We start from the raw sequence: 11,835 nt of genomic DNA, 5'->3' as shown, positions 1-11,835 counted from the left end.
CCCCTGTCTGTATTTTCGCGCTCTCTTTTGTATTTGTGTATTTTACTATTGCGAATGAATATAAAAAATTACAAGAGAGAATGAGTATTTATTAATACAAGAGCGAATATAAATGAATTTAGAGTAAATAAATTCAATTCAATGTATTCATGCAAATAAATGTATTTGTTGATACATCTTATATTGTATTTATAAATACAAGTAAAATAGAGCGAACAAATGAGTACAACTTGTACAAGCTTAAAGTGAATGAATACATTTTTCTATATTTTTTTAATCCTTGTATATACGTAGAATATATTTGTTGATACAACTAATGAATACAAGTGATATTAGATTGAAGGAATACAATTGTTCTACAAAAACAAATGAATAAAAAGAAATTAGAACGAATAAATACAATCTCTTATAATTTTTTATTATTTATATATTTTATATATACTTGAAGTGTATATATAAATTTTCATAAAACCCAAAATATATTCATTTTTTTAAAAAAAAATCCTCTCTTTTTTCCTGTTTATATTATTCCTTGACTATTTTTATTCTTATATCCTTTCATTTCTTCTTGACAGAACAAAACTCAGTAACTCAGTTCCTCGAAGTGCCGTTTCCATGGCTATGGGATTTTCTAGAGTCCCCTTGCTCCGGCGGCTCCCCGTTTCTTCTCCGGCGCTACCTTATTCTTCATCACTTCAATCCAACCGTAAAATCAACATCTCCGCCTCTCTTTCTACAACCGAAGAATCTACTTCTTCCCTGATTCAGCATACACCAGTCCGTACCCGGTGGAAGCCAATGTGTCTCTATTTTACTCAAGGTAAGTGCACTAAGGTAATACAGCTCAAACTTCTCATACACACCTCTGTTGTTAGCATTTCAATTGAGTTCGACATTGATAAATTTTGTTTTTAGCTTTTCAGCTGAGTTCGACATTGATAAACTTGTTTTCGAACTGTATAGATGGATGATCCTCTGCATATTGATACGTTTAATCATAATTGCTCGTTAGAGCTTATGCGAAATGCTGCTAGACTTGAGAATTTGAAGCAGCAGGAGTTTGAGTACTTTTTGGTGCTTGATTTGGAGGGTAAAGTTGAGATTCTGGAGTTTCCTGTTCTACTTTTTGATGCTAAAACCATGGATGTGGTTGACTTGTTCCATAGGTCAGTTTCGTTTCTTAGCTTTAATTTCCTGTTAAATGTAATGTCAAGTGTCTTATTTGCTTGAGCTATTATTGGAAGGATGAAATACTTCTGCTAGCATTCCGTAGTTATGTATGCCTGTGAAATCACAAATCCAGTTGTAATAATGGCCTATTGGCTTGGGTACTTTTAAGGAGGACCTATATAGGTTGCATTTTTTTTCTTGAAGATAGGATGGAATAGGTTTAGGACTATTTGATGTTATGTGGAGTGGGATAACCTAAGGATGGAGAGTAGAACTTCCCGGAATGCACACGTAATCAAATGATCGAAGTGGATTCTTCAATAATAATTTGACTGATAAAATAGTTTTAGAGAAACACAAGCAGGACTAAGGTAGGAAAAGTCCTAAAGATGCACTTCAGATGCTAGTATAACTATTAAATTTGCTTTGGGAGGTCTTTTCTTTGAATATGAAAATGATAATTGCTAGAGGGGTCAAATGAGAATAACACTGTAAAAGAGTCGACGAAGCTTTTTACAATTTTTTGAGAGGGATGTCACATATACTTTTCAAACTCACAACTGCAAGGGAGAGATGAGCTACGTGTGCATTAAAATTTTGCAAGCGAATTTTGCTGCCTGGACAAGTCTTGGTTCACTTAGGAAGCAGGGGAAGAAACTGGAAACAAGCCATGAGCTGTTAGGGTTTCACAAAATTGAAGGAGGGGGAAGTTTGTTACTTAAAAACATAATCTTCTTCTCTAAACTGTGTTGCTGATCAATTAAATCTATTAAATTAGTCTGCATCCATTCTTCGCATACAATGATTCTTTTAGTATAAGAATTCTTTTCTTAAAATCCCCTTGTTTGAATTGCTGTCTCCGCCACTTGTTTGTTAGATTGTTGTGTTTAAACATTTTTCACATCAGTGAAAGACTGTTTCAATGTTGGGAATACTATCTTAATTTTTCTTTTTTTGGTATTGCTACAGGTTTGTGAGGCCAACAAAAATGCACGAAGAAAGAATAAATCAATATATAGAAGGGAAATATGGAAAGCTAGGAGTTGATCGGTATGGTAACTACTACATTAGATTGAAATACAATTCAGCGCTTGGCACTTCGCATCTTTTGCTTTTATATAAAGAATTGCAGTGTAGTTGTATCATGGATCGTGTCTCTTATGGGTCTCAATTGTGTGTGCTGAGTCTATTATTGGCATTACTTTACCGTTTTCAAAGTTTTCATTATCTTTCCTTCTTTTCCATGAACATAAGAATGAGTTCCTCACTACTTTGTGGTAGCTTTTTATTATGGCATCAAGGTCACGGGGTTCAGATATGGAAGCAGCATGTATGCTTAGGATAAAGTTGTGGACACATTATCCTCCTACACCCTGTAATGCTCCAATTCTTATAAGCTAGGTTACCGTCTTAATAAGATATATTCACGAGAAAACTGGCAACAAGGAGTGTAGCTATAGGAAACATACTTGCAAGATCCAAACCTGTTGTTAAATCATCAAGATAGCTAAAAGGATTTCTATATTTGGATGTGTTTAGTGAAGGACAATGGTGAGGAAGATAAAAATTGGATCACTATGCATGCTTAGTTGCTGATAGAAATTAATTCCAATTTGTCCTAGTTAACCATGGAAGCACGCATCATTTTTGCAACAGTTGTTAATTCCTGGATCTGACTCTTAATGTTGTTCATTTGCATGTATGTCAATTCATGCAGTGTCTGGCATGATACAGCTATACCATTTGCGGAAGTTATCGAGCAGTTTGAAGTTTGGCTAGGTGAACGCCAGTTGTGGAGAAATGAACTGGGTGGCTGTCTTAATAATGCTGCCTTTGTTACTTGGTGAGTCGTTGCTATGAAAGTGTGAAATATTAAATAAATGCTACTGTTTAACTGAAAGTATCAGTTGATGGTTAAACTGTTATCTGATATTATAGTTAAGGATGCAAATTTAAATGGGTGGGAAAAGTCATTTGGATTTGTTGTGTCCTATATGGATGACTTGGAAATGCTTATATCCTAAAAGGTGCTCCAGCTACTTTCTTGTGGTGCATTTGTCACTAACCGGAGAATTACCTGTTTTTAGCTGTACTAGCCCATGTTAGAGCTTCCTCTTTGGTAGCACATGTATCTTCATTGTTACTGCACAACTTGCATTACATATTAATTTTAAGGGTATATCATGAAGTTAAAGATTTGTATGTGATGCCAGAATAACGCTACCTTTAACCCCATCTTTCATATTTGAGTATTTTGAAATTAATATTTTGTATTTATATCCAATGTAAAACACGAAGGGGGTATGCCATATTTTGGTATGGTTCTGCATTGCTGAGTTTAATAGGTAGCATTTAACCTTCCGAGTAAGTACTTCTGAGTGACTGAATTCAATTTGTATATGGCAGTGGGAACTGGGATCTGAAGACTAAAGTTCCCCAGCAGTGCACCGTGGCAGGGATGAAATTGCCACCGTATTTCATGGAATGGATTAATCTGAAGGATGTGTTTCTGAACTTCTACAAGAGGAGGGTGAGTATGCAAACTTCTAAAAATGCCACTCTTTCTGATTGATTTAGGAATTTTAGATTTCCTCAATTTTTCTCTTACATTCTTCTTTTTGTATACTTATTGAAATATATATAACCGCAAGTATGGTTTTACTTCATTGATGGTAGGCGCCAGGAATGCTCTCAATGATGAGGGAACTCCAGATTCCCTTGTCTGGAAGCCATCACCTTGGAATAGATGATTCAAACAATATAGCAAGAGTAATACACCACATGCTAACTGATGGTGCCGTTTTGCAGTTAACAGCTAAAAGAAACCCCCGTTCTCCTGAAAAAGTTGAATTTCTTTTTAAGAATCGCATTGTATAAGTATTTCCTGCTGAACCATTTTGTTATCACCGAATATTCTCAAGTTTCAGTTGAGGTCTGTTGTATTCTGCGAAGCATCACGGCCACTCAAGCGCCCCGACTCTGCCAAGACCAAACAGGTAAACAGAAAAGATGAAAATCGATTGGTGGAGACTTGCATCAGTGTTTGTACATTAATATCATTTCCTTTCAATTGACAATTGTTAGACTATGCACCAAGTTGGTGGAGTTCTTAACTGAGAAAATCATAAATCTTTCTTTGTTGGTTGTGCTGGTTCTATGGACTTGTTCTTGTTTGATAATTATTTCTTTTCAATTGACAATTGTTAGACTATGCATCAAGTGTTTGTACATGTATTCTTTGTGACTGGGAGTTTTCATGTATCTATTTAACTAATAGGCATATTGTAACATATTTATTATTTAGCGTAAAGTAGAGACGGATTCAGAATCTTTTAAGTTGATGGATTCTGAATTTTAGAAAAGATTGTTTGTTGAATTGTAGATAAGTTATTTGATTTTGTCGAACCCAGTTCGTGAAAAGATTTTGTTGGTGAGGACTAAACTCAAATTGAGCTAAAGTTATTTTGTGTAGCCTGTTCTAATATTTAATTTGAAAGTTCAAAAGAGGTTTTTGTTCGTTCATTTATTTTTTTATCTTTCATTTCCCTATATCTTTGTAAACGTGTTCCTTTTTCGCCGGCAAAGGGTATGAGTGCCATAGCTTTCCACTATTTAATTTGTCATTACGTATGTGCATTTGCAAGAAAAGATTCTGTTCAAAATTTTATAACCACGTGCGATTGGATTAAGAAACAATTCTTTTCCAAGAAAGTACTTAATAAACATATTCATTGTAAAATTAATCTGAAATCTGAATAAATAAATCCTTAAAAATGTCTTCCAAAACAAAACGTTAACATCTCCCATTCTTAACTTTGCCGAATAATTTAAGTTTGTCTTTTTATTAATCCTTGGGTCTAATTATACATGTCACTAAAACCTTCAATAGATAAGCTCACTATTCTCTAGCTCCAATTAATCACCTTCACGCTTCAAATCATTAAAACTCGAATAATGAATAATTAGCATCATTAAATTAAAAAATAGACCTAAGTTCGTAATATTTAGCTTCTGATTATTTACATTAATATTCTGGCAGTTAAGATGGTGTTCAAATGATTTTGGGTTGGTGATTTTAATTATAGATATCGAGGTGAAGTGATGATGGGAATTTGTATTTAAGAGTGCAGAGAAAAATATTTCGCTAATAACTGACTTTAAATTAAAATAGACTACGATCAAGAAAAATGAAACATGCACAATTTCACAAAGTTCAACAGCAAATCTAGATAACATATGAAACAGTTTTGCATGGTGAACTCTTTAATTATTAGAATAATAATATATCCAAATAAACCTCATAATGGTAAAGGCATATTTGACTCAACTATATTAACGACACAAATTTACACCATTTCATAAAAGTCAAGGGTAGTTTGGATTTTTTCCCTTTTATTTTTGTTAGAAATAATCTCACACATTTAACATTTTTAGCCGTTAATGGATGAGGATATATTTAAATAAATCTCATAAGGATATATCAGACTCAATTATATTACCGACACACAAATTTAGACCATTGCACAAAAGTCAGGGATAATTTGGACTTTTCTCCTTTTATTTTTGTTAGAAACACTCTCACGCGTTGAATATTTTTAACCTAATGTAACGATATATTTAAATAAACCTGTTAATAATAACGGTATAACTCAACTATATTAACGACACACAAATTTATACCATTTCACAAAAATCAAGGGTAATTTGGACATTTTCCCTTTTATTTTTTGTTAGAGGCTCTCTCCAACCCTACCTATACTTAAAAGCTTTCCGTAATTGTGGAAAAAAAAAAATTGAAACCCAACACCCTTTATATACGAAAAGAAAATCTATTTGGCGGTAACGTTTGGTGCGAAATACCAATAAAATTTGCAAAATCACTCTGTTTTATATAACCCACGCGCATCTACCAAGAGCGTGCTATACACCTCAACAAATCAACTCAAATAAAAACCACCTACTGTACGTGATTTCCACGTTCGCTTAAAGCGCGTGGATATAAAGTGATTTATCTCACTACGCTTTCAAGTGAGAACCCTTTCTTCTATATACCTCCGCCCCCAGTCTTCGTTTGTTTTCGTTTTCACAACAGCGAAACTCCGAGAATTTCAGCAAAATCATTGAGAGAAATGGAGCAAACGAAACCCTAATCGAAAGAGTAAGAAGGAAAATCGATGATTGTCAAGTGTTTTTTCCGTTGGTTTTGTGGATTTTGATCAATCAATCGAAGGTTAGATGTATCGTTTTTGCTAATTTATGGTTTTTCAGAGGTTTAATTGAAGAAAAAACGAGGAAATTCGATCGTCATTGGTGTTTATTGGATGATAATTAGATAGGGATTTTGATTTGATTGTTGAAACGAGGATATATTGTTATATAGGTGTAGGGACTGTTAAATTAACGTAGAGATATATATTAGGAGGTTGGTGGTTGTTTTTGTCATGCGATTTTCGCGGATAGCGTCGGTTGAGAGTAGTAGGACGGATACGAAATTGGTGTATTCTAGGGCTAGGAAGAAACATAAAAGACTAGATGAAGTTTGTGAAGAAACGTATAATCAGAATCATAATGGTGTTGATAAAGTTGAAACGAGTGAGTGGAATGGTGAGGAGAGTGAGGTTGAGCTACGGAGGAGCTCTAGGGTTAGAAAAACTCCTGTTGTGCTTGATGCATCGCCTCCTCCTGCGAGGAAGCGTCAGAAGATTGATAGGAGTGGGGTGAGAAGTGGTAGCAGGTTGGAGAAAGGAGATGTGGTGAAGGTGGAGTCACCTTGTTCAACTTCCAACCATTTGGAAGAAGGCACTAGTTCTTGGGGATTGAGATTGAGAGCTAGGAGTAAGAGAACGACTAATAGAGTGAGGAATAGTGTGGATTCGTCTCCGGTGGGTAAAAGGAAGATTTTTCAGGATGTTGACGAGCTGAAGGAAGAAACAGAGTTAGAGGTTGGAGAGTTGGATAAAGAAGAAGATAGTGAATGTGAAAAGTCAACTATAGTTAAGTCGAAGAGACCTGGAAGAATAAAAGCTTCAAATGTAATGGTTACTGCGCAGCAAGAAACTGGTACAGGTGGTGGTGTGGAGGATGGTAAGATGGTAGACCAGGAAGAGCTGCTACATGTGAGGGATGAAACATATGACGGCATTTCAACAACTAGATTTAAGGAGGGGGTTGAGGATGGCAATGCGGCATTGCCGTTAGATAACGAAGACAAGGCTCAGTTAGAGACTTGTGTAGAGCCAGAAGAATGCCACGCGACTGACCAGGTGAGTATGCTGGAACAGGATTTGCAAAGAAGAAATGAAGTGAGTGTTATGGTGATTGACCAAAAGGATGGTGTGGAAGGTGGTTTACTTCCTAATGATGGAAAAGATGGAGGCACAGAGAAGCAAGCTGAAGATGAAGTTGACAGAGTTGATTATGCCCAGGAAAAAGATGGAGGCACAGAGGATCAAGCTGAAGATGAAGTCGACAGAGTTGATTATGCCCAGGAAAAAGATGAAGGTGTTTTTAGTGATAAAGCTCTGGAAATGGAGAAGGTGGTCAAGAAAGAATGTGCTTCTGATAGTACTTTGAGAAAGCGGCGAATAAGAGAGGGAAGACATTGTGGTTTGTGTGGAGGAGGTACTGATGGTAAACCTCCAAAAAAGCTAGTTTATGGGGCTGCCAGTGATGATGAAGCACACAGTGGGTCCTCTGCTTCTGATGAACCTAACTATGACATGTGGGATGGATTTGGTGATGAACCTGGCTGGCTTGGGCGCCTCTTGGGGCCCATAAATGATCGGTATGGTATAGCTGGGATTTGGGTACATCAGCAATGTGCTGTATGGAGTCCAGAGGTATGATCCGTTTCCCTTCTCAATTGTATTTTCCTTAATCTATGTCTTCAAATTTAATACTAGTTGAAATTCAACTGCCTAATCCAACTGGGCATACTAGAAAATTATCAAGCATTTCCAATTTTTGTTTCAGAAAGAAGGAATGAACATGCATTTCCTTTTCAATATTTCTTATTCCTTTTCAAAAAAAAGTTATTAGTTAATTTGGAAGAGATGATTTGAAACAAGTGCAATAGGCATGTCTTCTTAAGGAAGGATAAGGTTTTTTGAACTATAATACTGGTCAGCATGTTGCTCTTAGCATGGATGAGGAGTTAATTATCAGTTCCATGGCATACTTGAGACAATTTTACCAGTTGTATAGTTTGAATCTTTTCTCAATCGATTATATTTTCATAAATATTTTTGTCCAAAAAGATAGGAATGGATATTGAACATAGCTAACTCCAACTAGCTAGGACCAAGGCATAGTTGATTGATTGATTTCTTCATATTTACTGCTCAATGGTGTGTTTAAAAAGTCATAAAGTCATTAGGCCTTGCTATTATCATCTGTGGGATGCATTGTGATGGATATACTAGTATAAAGTAAGCAACAGACTGAACTGTTCGATTCAGTTTCTATTGGTATATGGCATTCATAGAATTTCATACTATCTGGATTATTTTCCTGCTTGAGCACTCAATTTTCCAAGTCATAGTTTCATGGGCAAGGATCCAATACTTCTTCTACTTGTGCTCTCAGGTTTATTTTGCTGGCTTGGGATGCTTGAAAAACGTTAGAGCAGCGCTCTGCAGGGGAAGGGTCTTAAAATGCAGCCGCTGTGGAAGGCCCGGGGCAACAATTGGTTGCCGTGTTGATAGATGTCCCAAAACTTATCACCTGGTTAGTTTAAATTTCTTGAATCATTTCATACTTCAAAAACTCAGCATAGACCACTATTGGCATCTCCTGATGCCTAAATATAGTATTTACTTTCTTTTTGGTCATTGCTTTTTTTATTGTATCTGTATATCTTCATTACCTCACTTTTTGTCTTTGTAATATTAGATTTTGACTAAGCAGGTGTTAAATTTTGCAGCCTTGTGCACGGGCAAATGGCTGCATCTTTGACCATCGTAAATTTCTCATTGCCTGTACAGATCACCGACATCTCTTCCAACCATATGGAAGTAATTATTTGCAACGTATAAAGAAATTGAAAGCTAGAAAAATGAAGTTTGAGCTGAGAAAGTTGTCAAATGATGCATTGCGCAAGGATGTTGATGCAGAGGAAAAATGGTTAGAGAACTGTGGAGAGGATGAGGAGTTTTTGAAACGTGAAAGCAAGAGACTTCATCGAGATCTATTGAGAATCGCGCCTGTATATATTGGAGGCTCAAACTCCGATGCTGGTGTACACTTTCAGGGTTGGGACTCTGTTGCCGGGCTCCAAGATGTCATCCAATGTATGAAAGAGGTTGTCATCTTACCACTTTTGTATCCTGAGCTCTTTAGTTCTCTGGGGCTTACACCTCCTAGAGGAGTTCTTTTGCACGGATATCCTGGGACAGGTAAAACTTTGATAGTACGGGCACTGATTGGTTCATGTGCACGCGGTGATAAACGAATAGCATATTTTGCCCGTAAAGGGGCAGATTGTTTGGGAAAGTATGTCGGAGATGCTGAACGTCAGTTAAGACTTCTTTTTCAGGTAGCCGAGAAATCTCAACCTTCTGTCATTTTCTTCGATGAAATAGATGGTTTGGCACCTTGCCGTGGTAGGCAGCAAGACCAGACACATAGTTCAGTCGTGTCCACTTTGCTTGCTCTAATGGATGGTTTAAAATCTAGAGGTTCAGTTGTTGTAATAGGTGCCACAAATCGTCCGGATGCTGTTGATCCCGCATTAAGGCGTCCGGGTAGGTTTGATCGTGAGATTTATTTTCCACTTCCATCTGTTAAGGACAGAGAATCTATTCTTTCATTGCATACAAAGAAATGGCCTAAGCCAGTGTCTGGACCAGTACTCAAGTGGATAGCTAGCAAGACAGTGGGCTTTGCTGGTGCTGATTTGCAGGCTCTGTGTACTCAGGCAGCCATAATTGCTCTAAAAAGGAGCTTTCCCTTGCATAAGCGACTCTCTGCAGTTGTGAAGGTGCCCAATGCTGCATGTCCCCCTCTTCCCAATTTTAAGGTGGAGGAGAGGGATTGGGTAGAGGCTCTTACATGTGCACCACCTCCATGTTCACGTAGAGAAGCTGGAATGGCTGCAAACGATGTGGTTTCAGCACCTCTACACACCTTTCTTGTTCCATGTCTGCTGCAACCCCTTAGTAGATTGATTGTATCCCTTTATCTGGACGAACGCCTCTGGTTGCCGCCTCTACTCTTCAAAGCTGCTGAATTTGTAAAAGATGTTGTTCTTTCTGCAATGGTTGAGAAGAAATTACCAAGCAATAATTGGCAGTCCTATGTTAATGTTTTGCTTCAAGAGCCAGATGTTATCAGTCAGATTGAGAATCGCTTTGTACGTGCCAACATTCTGGATGGAGATGCTAATATTGGTGGTTTTGATGCTGTTGATGATGGCAATGTTCATGGTCTCTCTAATTCTCAACCATCAAAATTGCAGTGGGCAGGGGCTCGGCCTAAATTGTTGAAGAATATCTTTCATATGGCTGGAAAGAAATCGGGATTTAGAATACTAATTTCTGGAAACCCAAGATCTGGCCAAAGGCATCTTGCTTCCTCTCTTCTTCATTGTTTTGTTGGTAATGTCGATGTCCAGAAGGTGGATTTGGCTACTATTTCTCAAGAAGGACATGGAGATGTCATTCAGGGGTTGACGCAGATACTGAGTATGTTTCTTCTCTGTTTTATTTATCTCACTCTAGTGGCTCAAAGTGCTTACTTGAAGTACAAACGTCTACTGAACTTGCCTTTATGAGTTCGGGATACCTTGTCTCCAAGTTGTGATATCAGCTCTCAAAGTATTTCTATACCCAACAGCTCAGTTCCATTCTAAAGAGAGATCCCTTATTAATGGACTCCATCTTGTGAAAGTTTCCCTTTTACATTATCTTCCGAACTTGTTAGCACCATAGGTTTGCAACATCATTAGTACCTTCACCATATTATTCTGATTAAATGTGCTTGCAATCAAAATTCATGTGAAAAGTATTTATATTTTGAGGTACTTATAACTGTTCTGTATTGTTACAATGAGTGCCATACAGAAATTGTTGTGAGTATAGCCATCATGGTTGAATGTGATTGTTACAAATAACATGTAGCACGTCTTATATCTTGTGAGCCAAATAAATCCGCATAAAGTATAATCATTGTGGTGAAGGTGCTTTGGCTTTTCTATTTTTTTTCCTCTCTCTCTCATTGGTCTTTTTGAGGGTGCTAAATGGTCATTTGTGTACATAACCTTTTGTAAAAAGAAAGGTTATTTGTGTGCACGAAAGGCCCCTTTAACTATGCTGGTATGCTTGAGGGATTACTTATTTTAAAGGGAAAATACATAAAAAAAACCCCCTAAACTTGGCAGCACAACTTACTTTAGCACTTAAACTATACCGGTGTTTAAATACTCCCCTTAACATCTTTCAAGTGAATTTAAATACACCCGAATAGCTGACGTGGCAAGTCAAAAAAGTCACTGCGCGTAGAAAAGACTAACTGGGCCCTAATTTTTCTTTTTAGCCAATAATCATTCTTTCCTTCATCTTCCTCATACCCTACCACCCCCAGCTCTTAGTACCACCAGCCCCTTCATCTTCCTCACACCCCTCCCGCCCTCAACCCCACTTGCACCACTCCTTTCTTCTTCTTGAACCC

General features: G+C 37.1%; 2 protein-coding genes across 2 annotated transcripts in view; both read left to right on the top strand.

The window, feature by feature from the left end:
• Positions 1–561: 561 nt before the first annotated feature.
• LOC125876263 (uncharacterized exonuclease domain-containing protein At3g15140) lies at positions 562–4,266 on the top strand. Its single transcript, XM_049557395.1, has 6 exons — positions 562–834; positions 964–1,166; positions 2,140–2,220; positions 2,888–3,013; positions 3,577–3,700; positions 3,847–4,266. The coding sequence occupies exons 1-6, from the start codon at positions 616–618 to the stop codon at positions 4,045–4,047; spliced, it is 954 nt and encodes a 317-aa protein (XP_049413352.1). The 5' UTR covers positions 562–615; the 3' UTR covers positions 4,048–4,266.
• A 1,977-nt stretch (positions 4,267–6,243) lies between these two features.
• The window catches only part of LOC125875598 (uncharacterized), a 9,161-nt gene continuing 3,569 nt past the window's right edge, over positions 6,244–11,835 (top strand). The window contains exons 1-3 of the mRNA XM_049556581.1: positions 6,244–8,009; positions 8,755–8,895; positions 9,092–10,850. Of these exons, the coding sequence (XP_049412538.1) occupies positions 6,612–8,009; positions 8,755–8,895; positions 9,092–10,850 (3,298 nt within the window). The 5' untranslated portion in view covers positions 6,244–6,611. The remainder of the gene's footprint in view (positions 8,010–8,754; positions 8,896–9,091; positions 10,851–11,835) is intronic.

This window comes from Solanum stenotomum, chromosome 9 (genome assembly GCF_019186545.1).
Source record: "Solanum stenotomum isolate F172 chromosome 9, ASM1918654v1, whole genome shotgun sequence".
In the NCBI taxonomy this organism is placed as follows: Eukaryota; Viridiplantae; Streptophyta; class Magnoliopsida; order Solanales; family Solanaceae; genus Solanum; species Solanum stenotomum.
This window is presented reverse-complemented; position numbering and strand designations above follow the sequence as displayed.